Genomic DNA, 26,606 nt, shown 5'->3' on the forward strand with positions numbered 1-26,606 from the left:
GATTCTCTTCACTCTCCGGAAGATTTTTCAGGACACACCACATACGCCTGCCTAATCAGAACTGGAGTAACTCTCAGCTGTCCAAACTTCCCTAAATGGTCAGAATTGGTGTGGGTGGCTGGTCTCTTTGGCTGAAAAAAAAACTGTCTTAAAAAAATTGTAACTAACTGAGTTACACTGGTGCAAATGGATTGGGGAAACTGGGGATTTTTAAGTTAAGCCAGAAAAAGCAGCCTGCTCCAAAAGAAACAGCACAAATACTGTGGAAAATTGAGCCCTCTGTGTCGTCTGCATTCGTCGACAAGCTGACCCCGTGCTAAAGGGTAGCATGAAGATAAGGAATCGGAGGAAGTCATGGTTAGACTCTGGAGATGATCACACTAATGGGAATGATAGCACAGCGGTAATATTACTGGAGTAGTCTATGGGCTAATGATCCGGAAACACAAGTTCAAATCCCACCACGGCAGCTGGGGAATTTAAATTCAATTAAATAAATCTGAAATAAAAAGCCCGTGTTCGTCGTGGTGACCATGACACTACTGGATTGTTGTAAAACCCCAACTGGTTCACTGGTGTTCTTTTAGGAAGGAACTCTGCCAATGAAGTGCCTTTGGAGTGCAGTCACTGTTCTAATGTAGGAAGAGGTACATCGTTGCACAGGATGTCATTTTTGACTTTGACCCACGCCACCTCAGTGCTACAAACAGTGCTGAAAGCAGATTGAATAAGGAGTTGTAAGGGAGCTGTGTAATTTGTACTGCACATTTTCACAGCCTTACGACATCCAAAAGGGCTTCACGGCCAATGCAGTGTTGTCACTTGGATAGCTCTTCCAAATACCCAGCTTGGGCCTGGTGTGTCACATGACCTCCTTCAGTGCTGTATGTTTCGAAGAATATTTTTCCATCTTCTTCATAAACCTGATCTATGCAGCGTTATCAGTAAAAATAAAGTCTTGCATTGATAGAGCGCCTTTCACAATCACTGGATGTCCCAAAGCGCTTTACAACCAATGAAGTTCTGCCCCTCCGACATTGCGGCGCTCTCTCAGTCCTGTCCGTCCGACAGTGCGGCGCTCCCTCAGCACTGCCCGTCCGACAGTGCGCCACTCCCTCAGTCCTGCCCCTACGACAGTGCGGCGCTCCCTCAGTCCTGCCCCTCCGACAGTGCGGCGCTCCCTCAGCACTGCCCCTCCGACAGTGCGGCGCTCCCTCAGCACTGCCCCTCCGACAGTGCGGCGCGCTCTCAGCACTGCCCCTCCGACAGTGCGGCGCGCTCTCAGCACTGCCCCTCCGACAGTGCGGCGCTCCCTCAGCCCTGCCCCTCCGACAGTGCGGCGCTCCCTCAGCCCTGCCCCTCCGACAGTGCGGCGCGCTCTCAGCACTGCCCCTCCGACAGTGCGGCGCTCCCTCAGCCCTGCCCCTCCGACAGTGCGGCGCGCTCTCAGCACTGCCCCTCCGACAGTGCGGCGCGCTCTCAGCACTGCCCCTCCGACAGTGCGGCGCGCTCTCAGCACTGCCCCTCCGACAGTGCGGCGCTCCATCAGCCCTGCCCCTCCGACAGTGCGGCGCGCTCTCAGTCCTGCACTGTATCAGGGATAAAGTGAACGACTCATTCTCTAAAAAATCAGATTGTTGCAAATGAGCTACATTTCTATACAAGTACTTGCAAGTAAAAGCGTGTTGTGCTACAGAACCACTATGTATTTATTTCAGATATAATCTGTCATTGTAGCACTTGTGGAATTCCGGGGCTCGGGGGGCGGGGGGGTTGGTGGTGTGGGGTGGCGAGAGAGAGGCTGGCAACAGGCAGATTTGAAAATAACAGCAGCCACTGCCGACAAACTGAGAGAGCTGCAGCTGTTGAATGCCACTGCATAATCATAATCCGAGGCCTCCCCCTTGGAGGGCAGCTCAGCTGGAGGGTTAGCGAAGGAAGTGACAATTATTTCGCTGTGCAGAAACAGGTGTTGCAGCCTTTGTTTCGTGTGCTACAAAGAGAGAGAGAGAGAGAGAGTGACTAAGAAAGAATGGCGAGGGGAATAAGCGAGCATCTTTCCTCGGGTCATGTTATTTCGACATTCAGCAAAACCCAATTCAATTTTGAAGCGAGTTAATTATTTTGCCGACGTTTTGTTGACAAAGGTTTGAATGGAAACGGTTCATGCCCGTGAGGCAGAGGCGGTGTTGGTCTTCGGAGATGGGACACACCAGGCGACCGCCCGCTTTACACCCCCTTCCCATTTTCTGTTCCGATCTAAAACGTTCCGACTCTGCAATAGATTTTGGCAGAAGGCACAAAGAGGGTAAGTTCTCTAACTGCGGCAATCCCATCACAAATCCCACCTGCTCAGGGTACATGAAATAAAAGTGCACGGGGTAGCCCACGTGTTTCTACCCATCAACGCGAATGGGCAGTGTGCATGATTTCCTGATGTATATCTCTCCCATTCCAGGGAGAGCCACGGTACTCTGAACACACTTGGTCAGCTCCGCTGGGCAGGCCACACTGTCCGCATGCCAGCCGCGAGACTCCCAAAGCAAGTGCTCTACTCGGAACTCCTTCACGACAAGCGAGCCCCAGGTGGGCAGAGGAAACGTTACAAGGACACCTTCAAAGCCTCCCTGATAAAGTGCAACATCCCCACCGACACCTGGGAGTCCCTGGCCAAAGACCGCCCTAAGTGGAGGAAATGCATCTGGGAGGACGCTGAGCACCTCGAGTCTCGTTGCCGAGAGCATGCAGAAACCAAGCGCAGGCAGCGGAAGGAGCGTGCGGCAAACCAGTCCCACCCACCCTTTCCCTCAACCACTGTCTGTCCCACCTGTGACAGGGACTGTAATTCTCGTATTGGACTGTTCAGCCACCTGAGAACTCAGTTTAAAAGTGGAAGCAAGTCTTCCTCGACTCCGAGGGACTGCATATGATGATGATGATGATGACCCATTGACGCGAATGGGCAATGTGCATGATTTCCTGATGTGTATATCTTCCGTTCCAGGGACAGCCAGGGTAAAGTAACCCAGAGAAAATATACACATCTAGAGACTCCATTAAACAAATCTCTTTCAGACAAACGACTGCTCTTTTCTTTTAAACCATCTCGTGTCCTTTGTAAAACTTTACGGTTTAATACCACGGTCACATGTATTTCTTGTAACTAGTTCCTTTTAATACTCAAATTTGATCAGAAAATCCGAACACTGGCTGTTTTAATTCAGTCCAGTGAAGCACCTAGGTTTTAAAAGTGATAGTTACAATTAATGTTCCTCCCAATTTTTTTGGGGGGGTGCCCGATCCCTTTAACGGGCTGCGTGGCCCATTCAAAATCTCCCATTGAAAAGCCAGCCCAGGCTGCGCGAGCGGGAGCAATGGTTACAATGAGATTTTTCTACAATGCATCAGCAAGTTAAACAAGCTGACCGTCCGTCAGTTGTGGCTCGGTGGGCAGCACTCTGAGTCAGAAGGTTGTGGGTTCAAGTCCCACACCAGGGACCTGAGCACAAAGATCTAGGCCGACACTCCCAGTGCTGAAGGAGTGCCGCACTGTCGGAGGGGCAGTACTGAGAGAGCGCCGCACTGTCGGAGGGGCAGTGCTGAAGGAGTGCCGCACTGTCGGAGGGGCAGTACTGAGGGAGTGTCGGAGGGTCAGTACTGAGAGAGTGCCGCACTATCGGAGATGCCGTCTTTTGGATGAGACGTTAAACCGAGTCTGCTCTCAGGTGGACGTAAAAAATCCCATGGCACTATTTAGAAGAAGAGCAGGGGAGTTATCCCCGGTGTCCTGGGGCCAATATTTATCCCTCAATCAACATCACTAAAACAGATTATCTGGGTCATTATCACATTGATGTTTGTGGGAGCTTGCTGTGCGCAATTTGGCTGCCGCGTTTCTCTGCATTTCAAAAAGTACTTCATTGGCTGTAAAGCACTTTGGGACGTTCAGTGGTTGTGAAAGGCGCTATAGAAATGCAAGACTTATTTTTACTCTGTGGGGTGTGGTTTATATTTCTTGAGTAGGTTTGCATGGTAAATTGGGAACAGTATAACCACTGCTGTCTGATGTGAGAGATAATATCTAAGCTCTATGTCTTTGGTTTAATTATTAAATACGTTAACATTTGATTGGGTAATCTCGCATTCTGTGCAATGCAGAATGTCCAGCGTGGTATCATTGGAGGTGATGGTTCTATTCTGTAGAAATTAGGAGTAGAGGAACCTATTCTGTGGGTTTTCAATCCAGTTTAACTTGCAATTAGCTTGATATAGAAATGTGTGTTTTCAGATCCCGACACAGTGAGTCAATATTTGCTCCTGTACCTCAGTGTGGTCCAATACATTGACCACTAGCCACATGTGGCCAACTGGGAATCCAAATGTGGCTTATTTCATTTTAAAATTCTCATCCTTGTTTACAAATCCCTCCATGGCCCTCGCCCCTCCCTATCTCTGTAATCTCCTCCCGCCCCACAACTCTCAGATGTCTGCGCTCCTCTAATTCTGCCCTCCTGAGCATCCCTGATTATAATCGCTCCACCATCGGTGGCCGTGCCTTCTGTTGCCTGGGCCCCAAGCTCTGGAACTCCCTCCCTAAACCTCTCCGCCTCTCTACCTCTCTTTCCTTCTTCAAGACGCTCCTTAAAACTGACCTCTTTAACCAAGTCCGGCCCTAATTTCTCCTTATGTGGCTCGGTGTCAAATTGTTTTATAACACTCCTGTGGAGCACCTTGGTTGGGATCTTTTACTGCATTAAAGGCGCTATATAAATACAAGTAGTTGTTGATTTTATTTGGACATAGTTTATATGTAACCTTCAGGGCTGCTGACCGAGGGCCGTGCGGCTCTTTGTCGGCCGGCGCGGACACGATGGGCCGGAATGGCCTCCTTCTGCGCTGTAAATTTCTATGTTTCTAATCCTCTATGTAATTTCGGCTTTTTAGAACCCACCTCCATTTGTTTCATGCTCCTTGGATTTGGATTAGGTCATAGTTTTAGTTGAGCAACCTTGTTTGATAATCAGTTTGTTCAAACAGTTTTTTTTAATGTTTTGAAAACATAAATTCAGGTACACAGCACTGTTCTTTTCCAAATCAAGTTGCGGCAGAATTCTGTGGACTGTTAAGTTGCATTGCATTCATACCAACACTATTAATTAACACCCAGCCTGCATGGCATTGCAGGATCCCCAGGTATAGTGTATTCAGACTATTTGGCAATGCTGCAAATGTTCTGATTGGTTTCAGAGGAAAAACAATTGATATTTACTATTCCTTTTAGAAAAATAGGATTGAGTTTTCCATTTTACAAGATTTTTGATTTTTGGACTCAAAATTCGTGCCTACTTTCTAATCTTGCCTGAATTGTTGTAAACATAGAAACATAGACAATAGGTGCAGGAGTAGGCCCTTCGAGCCTGCACCACCATTCAATAAGATCATTGCTGATCAGTCCCTCAGTACCCCTTTCCCGCTTGCTCTCCATACCCCGTGATCACTTTCGCCGTAAGGGCCATATCTAACTCCCTCTTGAATATATCCAATGAACTGGCATCAACAACTCTCTGCGGCAGGGAATTCCACAGGTTAACAACTCTCTGAATGAAGAAGTTTCTCCTCATCTCAGTCCTAAATGGCTTACCCCTTATCCTTAGACTGTGACCCCTGGTTTTGGACTTCCCCAACATCGGGAACATTCTTCCTGCATCTAACCTGTCCAATCCCGTCAGAATTTTATATGTTTCTATGAGATCCCCTCTCATTCTTCTAAACTCTAGAATACAGGCCCAGTCGATCCAGTCTCTCCTCATATGTCAGTCCTGCCATCCTGGGAATCAGTCTGGTGAACCTTCGCTGCACTCCCTTAATAGCAAGAATGTCCGTCCTCAGATTAGGAGACCAAAACTGAACATAATATTCCAGGTGAGGCCTCACGAAGGCCCCGTGCAATTGCAGCAAGACCTCCCTGCTCATATACTCAAATCCCATAGCTATAAAGGCCAACATACCATTTGCCGCCTTCACTGCCTGCTGTACCTGCATGCCAACTTTCAATGACTGATGTACCATGACACCCAGGTCTCGTTGCACCTCCCCTTTTCCTAATCTGCCGCCATTCAGATAATATTCTGCCTTCGTGTTTTTGCCACCAAAGTAGATAACCTCACATTTATCCACATTATACTGCATCTGCCATGCATTTGCCCACTCACCTAACCTGTCCAAGTCACTCTGCAGCCTCTTAGCGTCCTCCTCACAACTCACACCGCCACCCAGCTTAGTGTCATCTTCAAATTTGGAGATATTACACTCAATTCCTTCATCCAAATCATTGATGTATATTGTAAAGAGCTGGGGTCCCAGTACTGAGCCCTGCGGCACTCCACTAGTCACTGCCTCCCATTCTGAAACGGACCCATTTATCCCAACTCTCTGCTTCCTGTCTGCCAACCAGTTCTCTATCCACGTCAGTACATTACCCCCAATCCCATATGCTTTAATTTTGCACACCAATCTCTTGTGTGGGACCTTGTCAAAAGCCTTTTGAAAGTCCAAATACACCACATCCACTGGTTCGCCCTTGTTCACTCTGGAAGTCACATCCTCAAAAAATTCTAGAAGATTTGTCAAGCATGATTTCCCCTTCATAAATCCATGCTGACTTGGACCGATCCTGTCACTGCTTTCCAAATGCGCTGCTATTTCATCTTTAATAATTGATTCCAACATTTTCCCCACTACTGATGTCAGGCTAACCGGTCTATAATTCCCTGTTTTTTCTCTCTCTCCTTTTTTAAAAAGTGGTGTTACATTAGCTACCCTCCAGTCTATAGGAACTGATCCAGAGTCGATAGACTGTTGGAAAATGATCTCCAATGCATCCACTATTTCTAGGGCTACTTCCTTAAGTACTCTGGGATGCAGACTATCAGGCCCTGGGGATTTATCGGCCTTCAATCTCATCAATTTCCCAAACACAATTTCCCTAATAAGGATTTCCTTCAGTTCCTCCTCCTCACTAGACCCTCGGTCCTCTAGTATTTCCGGAAGGTTATTTGCATCTTCCTTCGTGAAGACAGAACCAAAGTATTTGTTTAACTGGTCCGCCATTTCTTTGTTCCCCATTTTAAATTCACCTGAATCTGACTGCAAGGGACCTACGCTTGTCTTCGCTAATCATTTTCTTCTCATGTCGCTGCAGAAGTTTTTGCAGTCAGTTTTTATGTTACCAGCAAGCTTCCTCTCATACTCTATTTTCCCCCTCTTAATTAAACCCTTTGTCCTCCTCTGCTGTATTATAAAATTCTCCCAGTCCTCAGGTTTGCTGCTTTTTCTGGCCAATTTATATGCCTCTTTCTTGGATTTAACACTATCCTTTATTTCCCTTCTTAGCCACGGTTGAGCCACCTTCCCCATTTTATTTTTACTCCAGACAGGGATGTACAATTGTTGAAGTTCATCCATGTGATCTTTAAATATTTGCCATTGCCTATCCACCATTAACCCTTTAAGTATCACTCGCGAGTCTATTCTAGCCAATTCACGTCTCATACCATCGAAGTTACCTTTCCTTCAGTTCAGGACCCTAGTCTCTGAATTAACTGTGTCACTCTCGTAAAGAGGTCATCATGTATTTAATTCCACACTGTGTTCCACCTAAAAGATGCACTGCAGCAACTCGCCAAGGCTTCTTCGGCAGCACCTCCCAAACCCGCGACCTCTACCACCTAGAAGGACAAGGGCAGCAGGCGCATGAGAACACCACCACCTCCATGTTCCCCTCCGAGTCACACACCATCCTGACTTGGAAATATATCGGCCGTTCCTTCATCGTCGCTGGGTCACAATCCTGGAACTCCCTCCCTAACAGCACTGTGGGAGCACCTTCACCACACGGACTGCAGCGGTTCAAGAAGGCAGCTCACCACCACCTTCTCGAGGGGCAATTAGGGATGGCCAATAAATGCCAGCGACGCCCCCATCCCAGGAACGAATAAGATAAAAGTAAACAATATGCTCAGTTTAGGATGCTGTTTCCAATGATTTATGAGTTTCCCTCGTTGCAAAACTGCACATCAGGTTGGGCCTGTACCCATTGGAGTTTAGAAGAATGAAGGGGGATCTTATTGGAACATAGAAGATTGTGAGGGGGTTTGACAGAGTAGATGCAGAGAGGATGTTTCCCCTCGTGGGGAATTTTAGAACTAGGGGCATAGATTCAAAATAAGGGATCGCACATTTAAGACGGAGATGAGGAGGAATTTCTTCCCCGAGGGTTGTGAATTTTTGGAATTCTCTGCCCCAGAGAGCTGTGGAGGCTGGGTCATTGACTATATTTAAAATGGTGACAGACAGATTATTGAATGATAAGAGAGTGAAGGGTTATGGGGAGCGGGCAGTGAAGTGGAGCTGAGTCCATGATCAGATCAGCCATGATCTTACTGAATGGCGGAGCAGGCTCGAGGGGCCGAATGGCCGACTCCTGCTCCTATTTCTTATGTTCTTATCTATGGCGCTTGTTCTAATTCTTGATGACTTTTATCTCTCTAGTCTATGATTTAAAAACCTGGAGGAATGCATTTGAATTACGATGTGCAATTTTGAGACTGTCCAGTGTTAAAATATAAACCTAACTTTCTAATTCTATGAATTGCAGAATTGGCAAAGGATTCCAGGGAGTTATGAAGCGTTGGGGATTTAAAGGCCAGCCTGCAACTCACGGACAGACTAAAACCCACAGGAGGCCAGGAGCCTCGGGCCCTGGTGGCGTAAGTATTGTCTGTTTGTGAAAGCAACTTTGCCAGCCCTGCACTGCAACACAGCATATTGGAGTGTCAGTAACGCTGTGCTTCAACAATTCAAGGCTTGAAGCTCTTTCATTCTGCCAGGGCTCTCGCGTATTTGGAATCGTTTGCTCTTGTGCTCGGTTCATTCGGTGGCTGGGTGGTTTGTGTTCCAGACCGTCAGCAATAACTGCAGTGGCTTCACAATCATATTTTCAATGTATTAATTTGCATTTTTTGAAAACGCGCAGTTTCAGAAATTGCAACTCACTGCATGGTAAAACAGATTATCTGCTGTCATCATCATAGGCAGTCCTTCGGAATCTAGGAAGATTTGCTTCCACTCTTAAAATGAGTCCTTAGGTGACTGAACAGTCCAATACGAGAATCACAGTCCCTGTCACAGGTGGGACAGATAGTGGTTGAAGGAAAGGGAGGGTGGGACTGGTTTGCCGCACGCTCCTTCCGCTGCCTGCGCTTGGTTTCTGCATGCTCTCGGCGATGAGACTCGAGGTGCTCAGCGCCCTCCCGGATGCACTTCCTCCACTTAGGGCGGTCTTTGGCCAGGGACTCCCAGGTGTCGGTGGGGATGTTGCACTTTATCAGGGAGGCTTTGAGGGTGTCCTTGTAACGTTTCCTCTGCCCACCTTTGGCTCGTTTGCCATGAAGGAGTTCCGAGTAGAGCGCTTGCTTTGGGAGTCTCGTGTCTGGCATGGGGACAATGTGGCCTGCCCAGCGGAGCTGGTCGAGTGTGGTCAGTGCTTCAATGCTGGGGATGTTGGCCTGGTTGAGGACGCTAATGTTGTTGAGTCTGTCCTCCTGCTGTAAATGACCAGTGTCCGATCTTCTGCTTGATGGCTTTTATATAGAAACATAAAAAATAGGTGCAGGAGTAGGCCATTCGGCCCTTCGAGCCTGCACCACCATTCAATAAGATCATGGCTGATCATTCCCTCGGTACCCCTTTTCTGCTTTCTCTCCATACTCCTTGATCCCTTTAGCCGTAAGGGCCATATCTAACTCCCTCTTGAATATATCCAGTGAACTGGCATCAACAACTCTCTGCGGCAGGGAATTCCACAGGTTAACAACTCTCTGAGTGAAGAAGTTTCTCCTCATCTCAGTCCTAAATGGCCTACCCCTTATCCTAAGACTATGTCCCCTGGTTCTGGACTTCCCCAACATCAGGACATTCTTCCCGCATCTAACCTGTCCAGTCCTGTCAGAATCTTATACGTTTCTATGAGATCCCCTCTCATCCTTCTAAACTCCAATGAATAAAGGCCCAGTTGATCCAGTCTCTCCTCATATGACAGTCCAGCCATCCCGGGAATCAGTCTGGTGAATCTTCGCTGCACTCCCTCAATAGCAAGAACGTCCTTCCTCAGAATAGGAGACCAAGACTGAACACACTATTCCAGGTGAGGCCTCACTAAGGCCCTGTAAACTGCAGTAAGACTTCCCTGCTTCTATACTCAAATCCCCTAGCTATGAAGGCCAACATACCATTTGCCTTCTTCACCGCCTGCTGTACCTGCGTGCCCACTTTGTGACTGATGAACCATGACACCCAGGTCTCGTTGCATTTACCATTTTCCTAATCTGCCGCCATTCAGATAATATTCTGCCTTCGTGTTTTTGCCCCCAAAATGGATAACCTCACATTTATCCACATTATACTGCATCTGCCATGCATTTGCCCACTCACCTAACCTGTCCAAGTCACCCTGCAGCCTCTTAGCGTCCTCCTCACAGCTCACACCGCCACCCAGCTTAGTGTCATCCGCAAACCTGGAGATATTACACTCAATTCCTTCATCTAAATTGTTAATGTATATTGTAAAGAGCTGGGTTCCCAGCACTGAGCCCTGCGGCACTCCACTAGTCACTGCCTGCCATTCTGAAAAGAACCCGTTCATCCCTACTCTCTGCTTCCTGTCTGCCAACCAGTTCTCTATCCACGTCAGTACATTACCCCCAATACCATACGCTTTGATTTTGCACACCAATCTCTTGTCAAAAGCCTTTTGAAAGTTCAAATACACCATATCCATTGGTTCTCCCTTGTCCACTCTGCTAGTTACATCCTCAAAAAATTCCAGAAGATTTGTCAAGCATGATTTCCCTTTCATAAATCCATGCTGACTTGGACCAATCCTATCACTGCTTTCCAAATGCACTGATATTTCATCCTTAATGATTGATTCCAACATTTTCCCCACTACTGATGTCATGCTAACCGGTCTATAATTACCCGTTTTCTCCCTCCTTTTTTAAAAAGTGGGGTTACATTAGCAAACCTCCAGTCCATAGGAACTGATCCGAGTCGATAAACTGTTGGAAAATGATCACCAATGCATCCACTATTTCTAGGGCCACTTAAGTACTCTGGGATGCAGACTATCAGGCTCCAGGGATTTATCGGCCTTCAATCCCATCAATTTCCCGAACACATTTTCTCGCCAAATAAGGATATCCTTCAATTCCTCCTTCTCACTAGACCCACTGTCCCCTAGTACATCGGAAGGTTATTTGTGTTTTCCTTCGTGAAGACAGCACCTAAGTATTTGTTCAATTGGTCTGCCATTTCTTTGTTCCCCATTATAAATTCGCCTGAATCTGACTGCAAGGGACCTACGTTTGTCTTCACTAATCTTTTTTCTCTTCACATATTTATAGAAGCTTTTGCAGTCAGTTTTTATGTTCCCTTCAAGCTTCCCCTCATACTCTATTTTCCCCCTCTTAATTAAACCCTTAGTCCTCCTCTGTTGAATTCTAAATTTCTCCCAGTCCTCAGGTTTGTTGCTTTTTCTAGCCAAATTATATGCCTTTTCCTTGGCTTTAACACTTTCCTTAATTTCCCTTGTTAGCCACAGTTGAGCCACCTTCCCCGTTTTATTTTTACTCCAGACAGAGATGTAGAATTGCTGAAGTTCATCCATGTGATCTTTAAATGTTTGCCATTGCTTATCCACCGTCAATCCTTTAAGTATCCTTTGCCAGTCTATTCTAGCCAACTCACACCTCATACCGTCGAAGTTACCTTTCCTAAAGTTCAGGACCCTAGTTTCTGAATTAACTGTGTCACTCTCCATCTTAATAAAGAATTCGACCATATTATGGTCACTCTTCCCCAAGGAGCCTCGCTCAACAAGATTGATAATTAGTCCCTCCTCATTACACATCACCCATAACATAACATAAGAACATAAGAATTAGGAACAGGAGTAGGCCATCTAGCCCCTCGAGCCTGCTCCGCCATTCAACAAGATCATGGCTGATCTGGCCGTGGACTCAGCTCCACTTACCCGCCCGCTCCCCGTAACCCTTAATTCCCTTATTGGTTAAAAATCTATCTATCTGTGACTTGAATACGTTCAATGAGCTAGCCTCAACTGCTTCCTTGGGCAGAGAATTCCACAGATTCACAACCCTCTGGGAGAAGAAATTCCTTCTCAACTCGGTTTTAAATTGGCTCCCCCGTATTTTGAGGCTGTGCCCCCTAGTTCTAGTCTCCCCGACCAGTGGAAACAAGCTCTCTGCCTCTATCTTGTCTATCCCTTTCATTATTTTAAATGTTTCTATAAGATCACCCCTCATCCTTCTGAACTCCAACGAGTAAAGACCCAGTCTACTCAATCTATCATCATAAGGTAATCCACTCATCTCCAGAATCAGCCTAGTGAATCGTCTCTGTACCCCCTCCAAAGCTAGTATATTCTTCCTTAAGTAAGGTGACCAAAACTGCACGCAGTACTCCAGGTGCGGCCTCACCAATACCCTATACAGTTGCAGCAGGACCTCCCTGCTTTTGTACTCCATCCCTCTCGCAATGAAGGCCAACATTCCATTCGCCTTCCTGATTACCTGCTGCACCTGCAAACTAACTTTTTGGGATTCATGCACAAGGATGCCTGCCTCTCTTCCGCTCTTACATCCGGTCCAGGGTGTCCTTGGAGATGGAGCACGCGGTGTCCACCGGTACGCTCGCGGCCTTCCGCGAGAGGTGGGCACCGGAGGGACTGGAGTGCATCATCACGCCCGGCAACCAAATTTTAATTTGATTTTACGTTTTAAAGTTAATTTGTTTTAATTGCCGGTGCTTTTAGTGTCCCCTTCCCTTTTATAGGGGGCACTGGGGAAAAATTGTGATTTTAGTGCCCAAAAAAAAAACAAAAAAAAAAGAAAAACACAACAAAAAAACAAAAAAAAAGGGGGGAAAAAAAAAAAAAAAGGGCCTTGTAAATGTCTGGAGTGTCACCCAGGTCGGGTGGCACCGTTTAATGTCTTTATGTTTTGCAGGTAAACTCAAAAGAGTTTCATGCACAAGGACAAAAAAGAGTTTCAACAAAAAAAAAAAAAGAGTTTCATGCACAAGGACCCCCAGGTCCCTCTGCACCGCAGCATGTTGTAATTTCTCCCCATTCAAATAATATTCCCTTTTACTGTTTTTTTTCCAAGGTGGATGACCTCACATTTTCCGACATTGTATTCCATCTGCCAAACCTTAGCCCATTCGCTTAACCTATCTAACTCTCTTTGCAGCCTCTCTGTGTCCTCTGCACAACCCGCTTTCCCACTAATCTTTGTGTCATCTGCAAATTTTGTTACACTACACTCTGACCCCTCTTCCAGGTCATCTATGTATATTGTAAACAGTTGTGGTCCCAGCACCGATCCCTGTGGCACACCACTAACCACCGATTTCCAACCCGAAAAGGACCCATTTATCCCGACTCTCTGCTTTCTGTTAGCCAGCCCATTCTCTATCCATGCTAATACATTTCCTCTGACTCCGCGTACCTTTATCTTCTGCAGTAACCTTTTGTGTGGCACCTTATCGAATGCCTTTTGGAAATCTAAATACACCACATCCATCGGTACACCTCTATCCACCATGCTCGTTATATCCTCAAAGAATTCCAGTAAATTAGTTAAACATGATTTCCCCTTCATGAATCCATGTTGCGTCTGCTTGATTGCACTATTCCTATCTAGATGTCCCACTATTTCTTCCTTAATGATAGCTTCAAGCATTTTCCTCACTACAGATGTTAAACTAACCGGCCTATAGTTACCTGCTTTTTGTCTGCCCCCTTTTTTAAACAGAGGCGTTACATTAGCTGCTTTCCAATCCGCTGGTACCTCCCCAGAGTCCAGAGAATTTTGGTAGATTATAACGAATGCATCTGCTATAACTTCCGCCATCTCTTTTAATACCCTGGGATACATTTCATCAGGACCAGGGGACTTGTCTACCTTGAGTCCCATTAGCCTGTCCAGCACTACCCCCCTAGTGATAGTGATTAACTCAAGGTCCCCCCTTCCCACATTCCCGTGACCAGCAATTTTTGGCATGGTTTTTGTGTCTTCCACTGTGAAGACCGAAGCAAAATAATTGTTTAAAGTCTCAGCCATTTCCACATTTCCCATTATTAAATCTCCCTTCTCATCTTCTAAGGGACTAACATTTACTTTAGTCACTCTTTTCCGTTTTATATATCGGTAAAAGCTTTTACTATCTGTTTTTATGTTTTGTGCAAGTTTACTTTCGTAATCTATCTTTCCTTTCTTTATTGCTTTCTTAGTCATTCTTTGCTGTCGTTTAAAATTTTCCCAATCTGCTAGTTTCCCACTAACCTTGGCCACCTTATACGCATTGGTTTTTAATTTGATACTCTCCTTTATTTCCTTGGTTATCCGCGGCTGGTTATCCCTTCTCTTACCACCCTTCTTTTTCACTGGAATATATTTTTGTTGATCACCATGAAAGAGCTCCTTAAAAGTCCTCCACTGTTCCTCAATTGTGACACTGTTTAGTCTGTGTTTCCAGTCTACTTTAGCCAACTCTGCCCTCATCCCACTGTAGTCCCCTTTGTTTAAGCATAGTACGCTCGTTTGAGACACTACTTCCTCACCCTCAATCTGTATTACAAATTCAACCATACTGTGATCACTCATTCCAAGAGGATCATTTACTAGGAGATCGTTTATTATTCCTGTCTCATTACACAGGACCAGATCTAAGATAGCTTGCTCTCTTGTAGGTTCTGTAACATACTGTTCTAAGAAACAATCCCGTATGCATTCTATGAATTCCTCCTCCAGGCTACCCCGTGCGATTTGATTTGACCAATCGATATGTAGGTTAAAATCCCCCATGATTACTGCCGTTCCTTTTTCACATGCCTCCATTATTCCCTTGATTATTGTCTGCCCCACCGTGAAGTTATTATTTGGGGGCCTATAAACTACGCCCACCAGTGACTTTTTCCCCTTACTATCTCTAATCTCCACCCACAATGATTCAACATTTTGTTCATTGGAGCCAATATCATCTCTCACAACTGCCCTGATATCATCCTTTATTAACAGAGCTACCCCACCTCCTTTCCCTTCTTGTCTATCTTTCCGAATTGTCAGATACCCCTGTATGTTTAATTCCCAGTCTTGGCCACCCTGCAACCACGTTTCTGTAATGGCTACCAAATCATACCCATTTGTAATGATTTGTGCTCAGTCTAGGATGGCCAGCTCTCTGGTTGGTTCCTCGACATATTGGTCTGGAAAACCATCCCTAATACACTCCAGGAAATCCTCCTCTTTCGCATTGCTACCAGTTTGGTTAGCCTAATCAATATGTAGATTAAAGTCACCCATGATAACTGCTGTACCTTTATTGCACACATCCCTTATTTCTTGTTTGATGCTGTCCCCAACCTCACTACTACTGTTTGGTGGTCTGTACACAACTCCCACTAGCGTTTTCTGCCTTTGGTATTCCGCAGCTCCACCCATACCGATTCCACATCATCCAAGCTAATGTCCTTCCTTACGATTGCATTAATTTCCTCTTTAACCAGCAACGCCACCCCACCTCCTTTTCCTCTCTGTCTATCCTTCCTGAATATTGAATACCCTTGGATGTTGAGTTCCCAGCCTTGATCACCCTGGAGCCATGTCTCTGTGATGCCAATTACATCATATCCGTTAACTGCTATCTGCGCAGTTAATTCATCCACCTTATTCCGAATATTCCTCGCATTGAGCCTTCAGGCTTGTCTTTTTAACACACTTTGCCCCTTTAGAATTTTGCTGTAATGTGGCCCTTTTTGTTTTTTGCCTTGGGTTTCTCTGCCCTCCACTTTTACTGTATGTTGAATAGATCATTCTGTGGGGCTGCGGTATGTTCGTTGTCTGAGTTCAGGTGGCCCTTTCACATTTCACAGTCTGGGGCAATTGCGCACTTTAACTGTATCTTAAATTTTACAGGAATTTCTGTCTCGTTATGATTAAGACACGGACCTGGAATTTGTGTCGGGTAATGCCGGCGAACTGGCAGCGTTCGCTGTGTCCATGCCCCCCCCCCCCTCCCCCTTGAAACTGACCGCTATATGCTGAAGTTGCAGCCTGTCATTCACTGCTCTGACACTGGCTGCACCCCTCCCCCCACGGCCCCCTACAGAGCCGCAATCAATCGGCTCTCCCGCGGTTAAACTCCCCACTAAAAAGTTAGACCCTTTTGTATTCGATGTAACTGGGGTTTTAACAGTATACTGATTGTTAAACAAAGGTCATGGCCCCCCCGAAAAACTAATTTTAATTTTGTGTGGGGGTGTCGAATTCATTTTCAAAATAATAATTTTTAAGCCAACTTTTTTTAAATTAAATTTTTTTTAATAAATTCAATTTATTTCGGGTTTACCTGTTTCCCATGTGACATTTTAAACATTTGTAAAAAAAAAAGTTAGAATTAAAGGAGCTTTCTCACTTCCTGGTTCGCTGTCTGCGAATCCTGCGTTTTAATCGGCTGCTCAGCGAGCTTAAATAAGACTTTAGCTCTTCATTCTCGAGACTCGAATTCCACGCCAGCACTTGATGAATAACGTTTTGCTTTGTCACGTGTATTCTGTCGTACGTTCCTTGCAAGTTTCACAATCTGTGGAAGCGTATATTACGGGACAGCAGCTCGCGTTAGGGATTCCCCATTAACTTGCGGCGATTTCAGCGGCACGCCGGAAAAGCCGAACTTCTTGCCACAGAGATTGCGAGATCCTCGCGCGGAGCTTACTCCGGGGCCAGCGGCGAACGCCTTTGCTTACCCGCTGACCTCTAATTACGGGCTATCGAGTTCGTTTTCTTCTTAAGGGACTTGTGGGATACTAGAATTCTATGGGTCATGTATTTATACAAATATAGCTAATTATTAGTAACATTTTAGACTAGTAGGCTTAGCAACTAGATTACCGGGCTCAATTTCCCCCAGTGATTTGAGCCGTTTTTTTGGAGCAGGCTGCTCTCTTTGGCCTAAGTTGAAAATCCACAGTTTCCCCAATGAATTTTCACCAGCATAACTCAGTTCGTAATGATTTTTTAGGTACGTTTTTTTTCAGCCAAAGTTGTGCGTAACCAGCCACCGACGCCAATTCTGGCCATTTAGGGCAGTTTGGCCAGCTGAGAGTTACTCCAGTTCTGCTTAGACCAGTGTATGTGGCCTCTGCCGGAGAGTTAAGGAAATCGGCGCAGCAGATGCCCGGACACACACTAAAAACAGATAGCAGCAACTTAGCTCCAGCCCCGCCCGAAAGGCTTGCAGGTCCAGTCTAATTTTTGGTCCCCATTCTCCCAGTCCTCCCGGTCTCATTTTCGGTCCCCAGTTCTCACACACAAGATCAAGGCTCCACCCCCAAAACTAAAGGTCGGGTTAGGCCGCGCCAAAATGAAGAAATCCAACGGAGAAACTTAGAATTTTATTTTGCCGTACTTAGGCCCCAAAAAAATCAGGCTTACCTCTTTCAAGTACGCCAAAAAAAAAAATGCTTTGGGGAAAATTGAGCCCCTAGATTACAATCTTTAATACTGGAAAGATACTACATCAAGCCGCTGCACACAGAGCAGAACAATATGTAGTCTTAAGTTCCAATAATGTGCATTATGTTACATTCCATTTCTTGTCCTCTTGAATGCAGGACCCTGCTAGAGTTTTTCCTGGGAAGAAAATGCCTGGAAAAATGGGTAACATTTACAGAACGGCACTTGGACTAAAGGTTAGATTTACTGAGCAGTTCCACTGATTAAACCTGGGGGGAGGAAAGGATTTGTGGAAGCGTCTTACAGCACGGGTTGTTTACACAACAGCTTGTATTTATATAGCGCCTATATAACGTAGTAAAACGTCCCAAGGCGCTTCACAGGAGCGTTATAAAATAAAATATAACACCGATCCACTTGAGATATTGAGGTAGATGACCAAAGGCTTGGTCAAAGAAGTAGGTTTTAAGGAGTGTCTTAAAGGAGAGGCGGAGAGGTTTAGGGAGGGAGTTCCAGAGCTTGGGGCCCAGGCAACAGAAGGCACGGCCACCGATGGTGGAGCGATTATAATCAGGGATGCTCATGAGGCTAGAATTAGGAGTGCAGACATCTCGGGGGCGGTAGGGGTGGGGGGTTTGTGGGGCTGGAGGAGATTACAGAGATAGGGAGGGGCGAGGGCCATGGAGGGGTTTGTAAACAAGAATTTTGAAAATCGAGGCATTGCTTAACCGGGGGCCAATGTAGGTCAGCGAGAACAGGGGGTGATGGGTAAGTGGGACTTGATGCAAGTTAGGACACGGGTAGCTGAGTTTTTGATGACCTCTAGTTTACATAGGGTAGAATGTGGGAGGCCAGTCAAGAGTGCATTCAGACAATACTTGGCTTACTCAACTATAGTTATAGTTTTGCTGTCCATGTTTTGATATACATACGCAAATTGGCTGCTGTGTTTCCCTATATTCAAAACAACAAATTGGCTGTGAAGCACTTTGGGACGTCATCATCATCATAGGCAGTCCCTCGAAATCGAGGAAGACTTGCTTCCACTCTTTAAAAATGAGGCCATAGGTGGCTGAACAGTCCAATACGAGAGCCACAGTCCCTGTCCCTTTCCAGAAGAAGGTGTAACCTCCACCATGTTCCTTGAGCTGGCCTTCCCCTGCCTGCTGGGTCTCGCTTAGGGCGGCGATGTCGATATCAAAGCGTCTAAGTTCCCGGGCAACTATGGCAATGCAGCATTCCGGCCTGTAGCTGTCGCTGTTGGAGTTGTCCATGAGGGTCCTGACCTTCCGGGTCCAGAACTTCATGTTAACGGAGTGGAAGATGCCTGTGCGTGAGTTCTTTTAACGTGGGGTGGTCGTTGCACACCGGCCACCACACGGGCTTTAGCTGAGCGAGGTCTTGGTCCAGGAGCAAGGGGGGGTCCAAGTCGACTGGAGACATCACAAGGTTGATAAAGGTGCTATATAGATACAAGTTCTTTATACCCAATAGCAGATCCCAATTAACAATTCTGAAATTGCTTGACCAATAAGGAAAACTAAAATGATGTTGAGGCGTTCTATCTGGGTGCTCGTTGAGTAGAGAACAGAGTGCATTGCCAAATTTTTAAAAATCACAATTAGAAGGGGTTTTAAGACGAGCCTTAAAGGAGGAGGGGGTTGCGTAGCAAGAGGGAAACAATGGAAAATCATGCAGAGCGCACCTGCAATTTCTTGATCGATGTAACTGCCGGGTGTGGGTCTCTGTTGGCAGTGCAAACTTGGAAAATTGGTCCTTGCACATCTTGACGGAATATACAAAAGCAAAATACTGCGGATGCTGGAATCTGAAATAAAAGCAGAGAATGCTTGAAATACTCAGCGGGTCGGGCAGCATCTGTGGAGAGAGAAACAGAGTTCACGTTTCGGGTCTGTGACCCTTCGTCAGAACTGGGAAAAGTCCGAGATGTGACCGATTCTTAAGGAAGGGCAGGGAAAGGGGGAGGGGAGGAATGTGTTATTTTTTTGGCAGGTGTACGTACGCTCTCTGTCTTGTCTTTCTGATTCTCCCAGATCTGCTGCAAATACTCGTTCATTAACAGTGTATTTATGCATTTGTAGGTCTGGAGAATTAATACAAAAGAGAACATTCTCTATGTTCATGGGTCGGTCCCGGGGCACAAGAACTGTCTTGTGAAGGTAAGAGGATTATAAACTACAATGTATTCCATTAATGAGTTAACAGTAGTGCTGTAGAAAGTTAATGGGTTGTAATAGAGGAGTCTGATAACTTGGGGGGAGTGCTTTCAGTATAAATATTTCCTCATATTCATCTCTCAAACAAATTAACTAACTATTCACAGCCTTACAGGGTAAATTTCTTTAAATTTTCGAATCCACCTTTTCATCGGCCCTAAACTCTGGAATTCCAACCCCTATAGTTCTCTGCCGTGGCTCAGTGGGCAGCACCCTCACCTCCGAGTCACAACGTTGTGGGTTCAAGTCCCACTCCAGAGACTTGAGCACAAAAATCTAGGCACTCCAGTGCAGTATTGAGGGAGCGCCGCACTGTCGGAGGGGCAGTGCTGAGGGAGTGCCGCACTGTCGGAGGGGCAGTGCTGAGGGAGCGCCGCACTGTCGGAGGGGCAGTACTGAGGGAGCGCCGCACTGTCGGAGGGGCAGTGCTGAGGGAGCGCCGCACTGTCGGAGGGGCAGTACTGAGGGAGTGCCGCACTGTCGGAGGGGCAGTGCTGAGGGAGCGCCGCACTGTCGGAGGGGCAGTACTGAGGGAGCGCCGCACTGTCGGAGGGGCAGTACTGAGGGAGCGCCGCACTGTCGGAGGGGCAGTACTGAGGGAGCGCCGCACTGTCGGAGGGGCAGTACTGAGGGAGCGCCGCACTGTCGGAGGGGCAGTACTGAGGGAGTGCCGCACTGTCGGAAGGGCAGTACTGAGGGAGTGCTGCACTGTCTGAGGCGCCACCTTTTGTATGTAGACGTTAAACCGAGGCCCCGTCTGCTCTCTCAGGTGGATGTAAAAGCATCCCACGGCACTATTACGAAGAAGAGCAGGGGAGTTATCCCCGGAGATCTGGGGCCAACATTTATCCCTTAGTTGACATCACTAAAAAATACGATTATCTGGTCATTATCACATTGCTGTGTGTGGGAGCTTGCTGTGCGCAAATTGGCTGCCGCGTTTCCCACATTACAACAGTGACTACACTCCAAAAGTATTTAATTGGCTGTAAAGCGCTTTGTGTCGTTGTGAAAGGTGCTATATAAATGCAAGCCTTTTAAGTGTTGGAATTCTGGTACATGTTGTTTGATGATTGTAACATTTAAGGTAATAGAATCATACTGAAACCAAAATCGATCTAGATATAACTGGTCGGTAGTACTGGCACAGCTGCTGGCTCAATAAAATAGCGATTGACCATGTCTTGTTTCCAGTTAATATCCCATCTGTGTTGATTAGATGAAGAGAAGAGACGAGCTGCAGGAGACATAGTTCTTGTGTTGCAGTCATTTTTTTTGTCTATACTTAACAGCCATCATCACAGGCAGTCCCTCGGAATCGAGGAAGACTTGCTTCCTCTCCCAAAGTGAGTTCTCAGGTGGCTGAACAGTCCAATACGAGAGCCACAGACCCTGTCACAGGTGGGACAGACAGTGGTTGAGGGAAGGGGTGGGTGGGGCAGGTTTGCCGCACGCTCCTTCCGCTGCCTGCGCTTGACCTCTTCAGGCTCGCGGCGTTGAGATCCCAAGAGCTCAGCACCCTCCCAGATGCTCTTCCTCCACCTCGGGCGGCCTTTGGCCAGGGACTCCCAGGTGTCGGTGGGGATGTTGCACTTTATCAGGGAGGCTTTGAGGGTGTCCGTGTAACGTTTCCTCTGCCCACCTTTGGCTCATTTGCCGTGAAGGAGTTCCGAGTAGAGCGCTTGCTTTGGGAGTCTCGTGTCTGGCAAGCGGACAATGTGGCCCTGCCCAGCGGAGCTGATCGAGTGTGGTCAGTGCTTCAATGCTGGGGATGTTGGCCTGGTCGAGGACGCTAACGTTGGTGCGTCTGTCCTCCCAGGGGATTTGTAGGATCTTGCGGAGATATTGTTGGTGATATATCTCCAGCGACTTGAGGTGTTCTTCTATACTCAATGGCACTTCACTCCTGTTTGGCTGTCTGAATAAATTGCACCAGAAACCAGCTCAGTTATAATATGGAAATTAGCATCAACAGGTAGCACTGAATTGGCTGATGAACGAGTTGCGCTCTCTGCATTCGAGTTTTGTCTAGCAATTCAACAACTTGCATTTATATAGCGCCTTTAACATAGTGAACTTCCCAAGGCGCCTCACAGCACGTGATAACACAAAGTTTAACACCGAGCAACAAAAGGAGAAATTTGGGCAGAAGACCAAAAGCTTGGTCAAAGAGGAGGCCAGCCAGGAGTGCGTTGGGGTAGTCAAGTCAGGAGGTAAGAAAGGCATTGATGAGGGCTTCAGCAGCAGAAGAGCCGAGGCAGGGGCGGAGACGGGCGATGTTACGGAGGTGGAAATAGGTGATTTTAGTTATGCGGCGGATTTGTGGTCGAAAGCTCATTTCAGGGTCAAATATGACACCAAGGTGGTGAACAGTCTGGTTCAGCATCAGACAGGAGTTGGGGAGAGGGATGGAGTCAGTGGCTGGGGAACGGAGTTTGTGGCGGGGACCGAAAACAATGGCTTCGGTCTTCCCAAAATTCAATTGGAGAAAATTTCTGCTCATCCAGAACTGGATGTGGGACAAGCAGTCTGACAATTTAGAGACCGAGGAGAGGTCGAGAGAAGTGGGGGTGAGGTAGAGCTGGGTGTTATCAGCGTACATGTGGGAACTGACGCTGTGTTTCCGGATGATGTCGCCAAGGGGCAACATGTAGATGAGAAATAGTGACATTATTACAACAGTGACTACACTTCAAAAAGTACTTACTTGGCGTAAAACGCTTTGGGTCGTCTGGTGGTCACGATATGAATGCAAGTCTGTCTTTCAACCTCGGTATCTGGAACTATAAACCATGGCCCTTGCCATAATCTCTCACATTAGAAAAAAATTATTTAATGTCTGGTTAATTTGCAGATTAAAAATAATAATTGGGATTAATTCTGGTGGATGTATTTGGTAAACCAGTGCTCCCCTTTGTGGTACCACTTCAGTGAATACTTAAATGAAAAATGCCACAGGCCCTTTCTGCTGGATTCCATCATGCCTTGTTAACTTAATAAAATGTGGAAGTTTGCCTTTTAAGCAATGCCTCCTGAACAAATTGATATAGCCGCAGTGTTTAATTAAAAAATAAATTATAACATCCAGTGTACCGTTGAATAATTAAATGTGATGTTTAAAGTTGCAGTCTCCAAATGCATATCTTCTCGCTGCCCGTTTGAATATAGGAGAGGAGTGTGTTCGGCTTTGTGACGTAGGATGGAAAAATAGTAACTCGGGAGCGTTTTATCACCGGATGCAGTGCTTGTGTTTTGAGTATGAGTAAAGATGTTTTACTGCAATTATATAAGGTCCTGGCTCTGTTACTGAAAAGGGGGAAACTGCATTCTTGCTTTTAAATCCCTGTAAGCTGGGGGGCCGCTACCCACCGTTACATAGGAAAAACCCCGCAGCCCTTTAAAGGGGCTACGCACACCCCAAAAATTAACGGGAACATTGATGAGCATGTGTTATTGGGGCATAATACCTCCGATAAATACATGGTTTCTCCGTCTTTCCCCATCCCAAAACCCTTGGCAAATGGAATGTAATGTGGGGAAATGTGAACCTAGCCACTTTGGTAGGAAAAATAGAAAAACAGAGTATTTTTTTAAATGGTGAGAGATTGGGAAATGCTGGTGCTCAGAGGGAGCTGGGTGTCCTTGTACACGAGTCACTGAAAGTTAACACGCAGCAGTTAGGAAGGCAAATGGTATGTTGGCCTTCAATGCAAGAGGATTTGAATATAAGAGTATAGGGCCCTGGTGAGACCACACCTGGAGTATTGTGCACAGTTCTGGTCTCCTTACCTAAGGAAGGATATATTTGCCATAGAGAGTGTGCAACGCAGGTTCACCAGACTGATTCCTGGGATGGAGGGATTGTCCTATGAGGAGAGATTGAGTAGACTAGACCTATACTCTCTGGAGTTTAGAAGAATGAGAGGTGATCTCATTGAAACATACAAGATTCTGAGGGGGATTGACAGGGTAGATGCTGAGAGGATGTTTCCCCCCGGGCTGGGGAGTCTAGAACCAGGGGTCACAGTCTCAGGATAAGGGGTCGGCCATTTAGGACTGACATGAGGAGGAATTTCTTCACTCAGAGGGTGGTGAATCTTTGGAATTCTCTGCCCCAGAGGGCTGTGGATGCTGAGTCGTTGAGACAGATTGATAGATTTTTGGATATTAAGGGAATCAAGGGATATGGGGATTCAGGAATATGGAGATCGGGCGGGAAACTGGAGGTAGAAGATCAGCCACGATGCAATTGAATGGCTGAGCGGGCTCGAGGGGCCGAATGACCAACTCCTGCTCCGAATTCTCATGTTTACCGTCGACTGCATGTTTAAAGTTTTACTTGGTTTGGGAAATATAAAAAAACACAGCACTTTGCCATTTATTTCCAGTCATAAGTCAAAAGTTTAAGGAGACTGCACCTGAGCTTCTGCCCAGAAGCTCATATAACAAGCCAAGTGCAGTGAGCCTGGCTTTGCTTAATCTAAGGTATCCATCCTGGAATTCTATCAAACGTAACTTTGCTTCAATCCGGAATCTCCAGACCGTTGCTCTGACAGATTTGTTCCTAGTTATTGCTGCAATAGTCAGCTTGTTGTGCACTTTCATATTCCATATTGCAGTTGTGCTAGATACATCTTCAATGACTCTGTGAACATCTTTGTTTTCATACTTCTGCTCCCAAGGCAGTTTGAAGAATTTGGAATCACAAGCAGGAATTGATGTAGAATCTGCTTGATCGTGACAGCTGGTTCTTTTAGGAAATAAAAGCTGGTTGCCAAAGATCGTTGTTTTAAGAGCACGTCCCCGTTCAAAGGGAATAAAAAAAATCATAAAATTCTGCTGATCTGTGCTGTCCATGCAACCGCAAACACCTGTGTTCATCAGTATCATATCCCTCAAATAAGCATGGTTAGTCAGATTATTACATTACTACACATACTGCTTAACTGTATTCAATACTGTGGACTTGACTTACATAGAAAATAGGAGCAGGAGTAGGCCCTTCGAGCCTGCACCACCATTCAAGAAGATCATGGCTGATCATTCCCTCAGTACCCCTTTCCTGCTTTCTCCATACCCCTTGATCCCTTTAGTCATTAGGGCCATATCAAACTCCTTCTTGAATATATCCAATGAACTGGCATCAACAGCTCTCTGCAGTAGAGAATTCCACAGGTTAACAACTCTCTGAGTGAAGAAGTTTCTCCTCATCTCAGTCCAAAATGGCTTACCCCTTATCCTCAGACTATGTCCCCTGGTTCTGGACTTCCCCAAAATCGGGAACATTTTTCCCGCATCTGACCTGTCCAGTCCCGTCAGCATTTTATATGTTTCTATGTGATCCCCTCTCATCCTTCTAAACTCCAGTGAATACAAGCCCAGTTGATCTAGTCTCACCTCATACGTCAGTTCAGCCATCGCGGAAATCAGTCTGGTGAACCTTCGCTGCACTCCTTCAATAGCAAGAACGTCCTTCCTCAGATTAGGAGACCAAAACTGAACACAATATTCCAGATGACTCCTCACCAAGGCCCTGTACAACTGCAGTAAGACCTCCCTGCTCCTATACTCAAATCCCCCAGCTATGAAGGCCAACATACCATTTGCCTTCTTCACCGCCTGCTGTAGCTGCATGCCAACTTTCAGTGACTGATGTACCATGACACCTTCAACACTCACTCCCTCCACCACCGGCGCACCGTGGCTGCAGTGTGCACCATCTACAAGATGCACTGCAGCAACTCGCCAAGGCTTCTTCGGCAGCACTTCCCAAACCCACGACCTCTACCGCCTAGAAGGACAAGGGCAGCAGGTACATGGGAACACCACCACCTCCACGTTCCCCTCCCAGTCACACACCATCCTGACTTAGAAATATATCGGTCGTTCCTTCATCGTCGCTGGGTCACAATCCTGGAACTCCCTCCCGAACAGCACTGTGGGAGCACCTTCACCACACGGACTGCAACTTTTTTGTTAATTCGTTCTTGAGATGTGGGCATCGCTGGCAAGGCCGGCATTTATTGCCCATCCCTAATTGCCCCTTGAGAAGGTGGTGGTGAGCCGCCTTCTTGAACCGCTGCAGTCCGTGTTCTTATGTTCTTATGACCTTCTAGGCATTAGAGGTCATAAGAACATAAGAATTAGGAACAGGAGTAGGCCATCTAGCCCCTCGAGCCTGCTCCGCCACTCAACAAGATCATGGCTGATCTGGCCGTGGACTCAGCTCCACTTACCTGCCCGCTCCCCATAACCCTTAATTCCCTTATTGGTTAAAAATCTATCTATCTGTGATTTGAATACATTCAATGAGCTAGCCTCAACTGCTTCCTTGGGCAGAGAATTCCACAGATTCACAACCCTCTGCGAGAAGAAATTCCTTCTCAACTCGGTTTTAAATTGGCTCCCCTGTATTTTGAGGCTGTGCCTCCTAGTTCTAGTCTCCCGGACCAGTGGAAACAACCTCTCTGCCTTTATCTTGTCTATCCCTTTCATTATTTTAAATGTTTCTATAAGATCACCCCTCATCCTTCTGAACTCCAACGAGTAAAGACCCAGTCTACTCAATCTATCATCATAAGGCAACCCCATCATCTCCGGAATCAGCCTAGTGAATCGTCTCTGTACCCTCTCCAAAGCTAGTATATTCTTCCTTAAGTAAGGTGACCAAAACTGCACGCAGTACTCCAGGTGCAGCCTCACCAATACCCTGTACAGTTGCAGCAGGACCTCCCTGCTTTTGTACTCCATCCCTCTCGCAATGAAGGCCAACATT

The 26,606-nt window shown here is 46.5% G+C and overlaps 1 protein-coding gene across 4 annotated transcripts in view; it reads left to right on the plus strand.

Annotated features, from left to right (window-relative positions):
• Positions 1-26,606, plus strand: part of mrpl3 (mitochondrial ribosomal protein L3) — a 97,049-nt gene that overhangs the window by 58,033 nt on the left and 12,410 nt on the right. For 3 of the 4 annotated variants that reach the window (XR_011593195.1, XM_070879777.1, XM_070879779.1), the window contains exons 7-9: positions 8,657-8,768; positions 17,753-17,830; positions 19,697-19,774. Coding sequence is in view for 3 of the 4 variants with exons in the window: in XM_070879777.1 (XP_070735878.1) it covers positions 8,657-8,768; positions 17,753-17,830; positions 19,697-19,774 (268 nt within the window). In the remaining variant the exon portion in view is untranslated. The remainder of the gene's footprint in view (positions 1-8,656; positions 8,769-17,752; positions 17,831-19,696; positions 19,775-26,606) is intronic. The other variant, XM_070879778.1, reaches the window with a different exon arrangement.

Source organism: Pristiophorus japonicus, chromosome 5 (genome assembly GCF_044704955.1).
Source record: "Pristiophorus japonicus isolate sPriJap1 chromosome 5, sPriJap1.hap1, whole genome shotgun sequence".
Classification (NCBI taxonomy): domain Eukaryota; kingdom Metazoa; phylum Chordata; class Chondrichthyes; family Pristiophoridae; genus Pristiophorus; species Pristiophorus japonicus.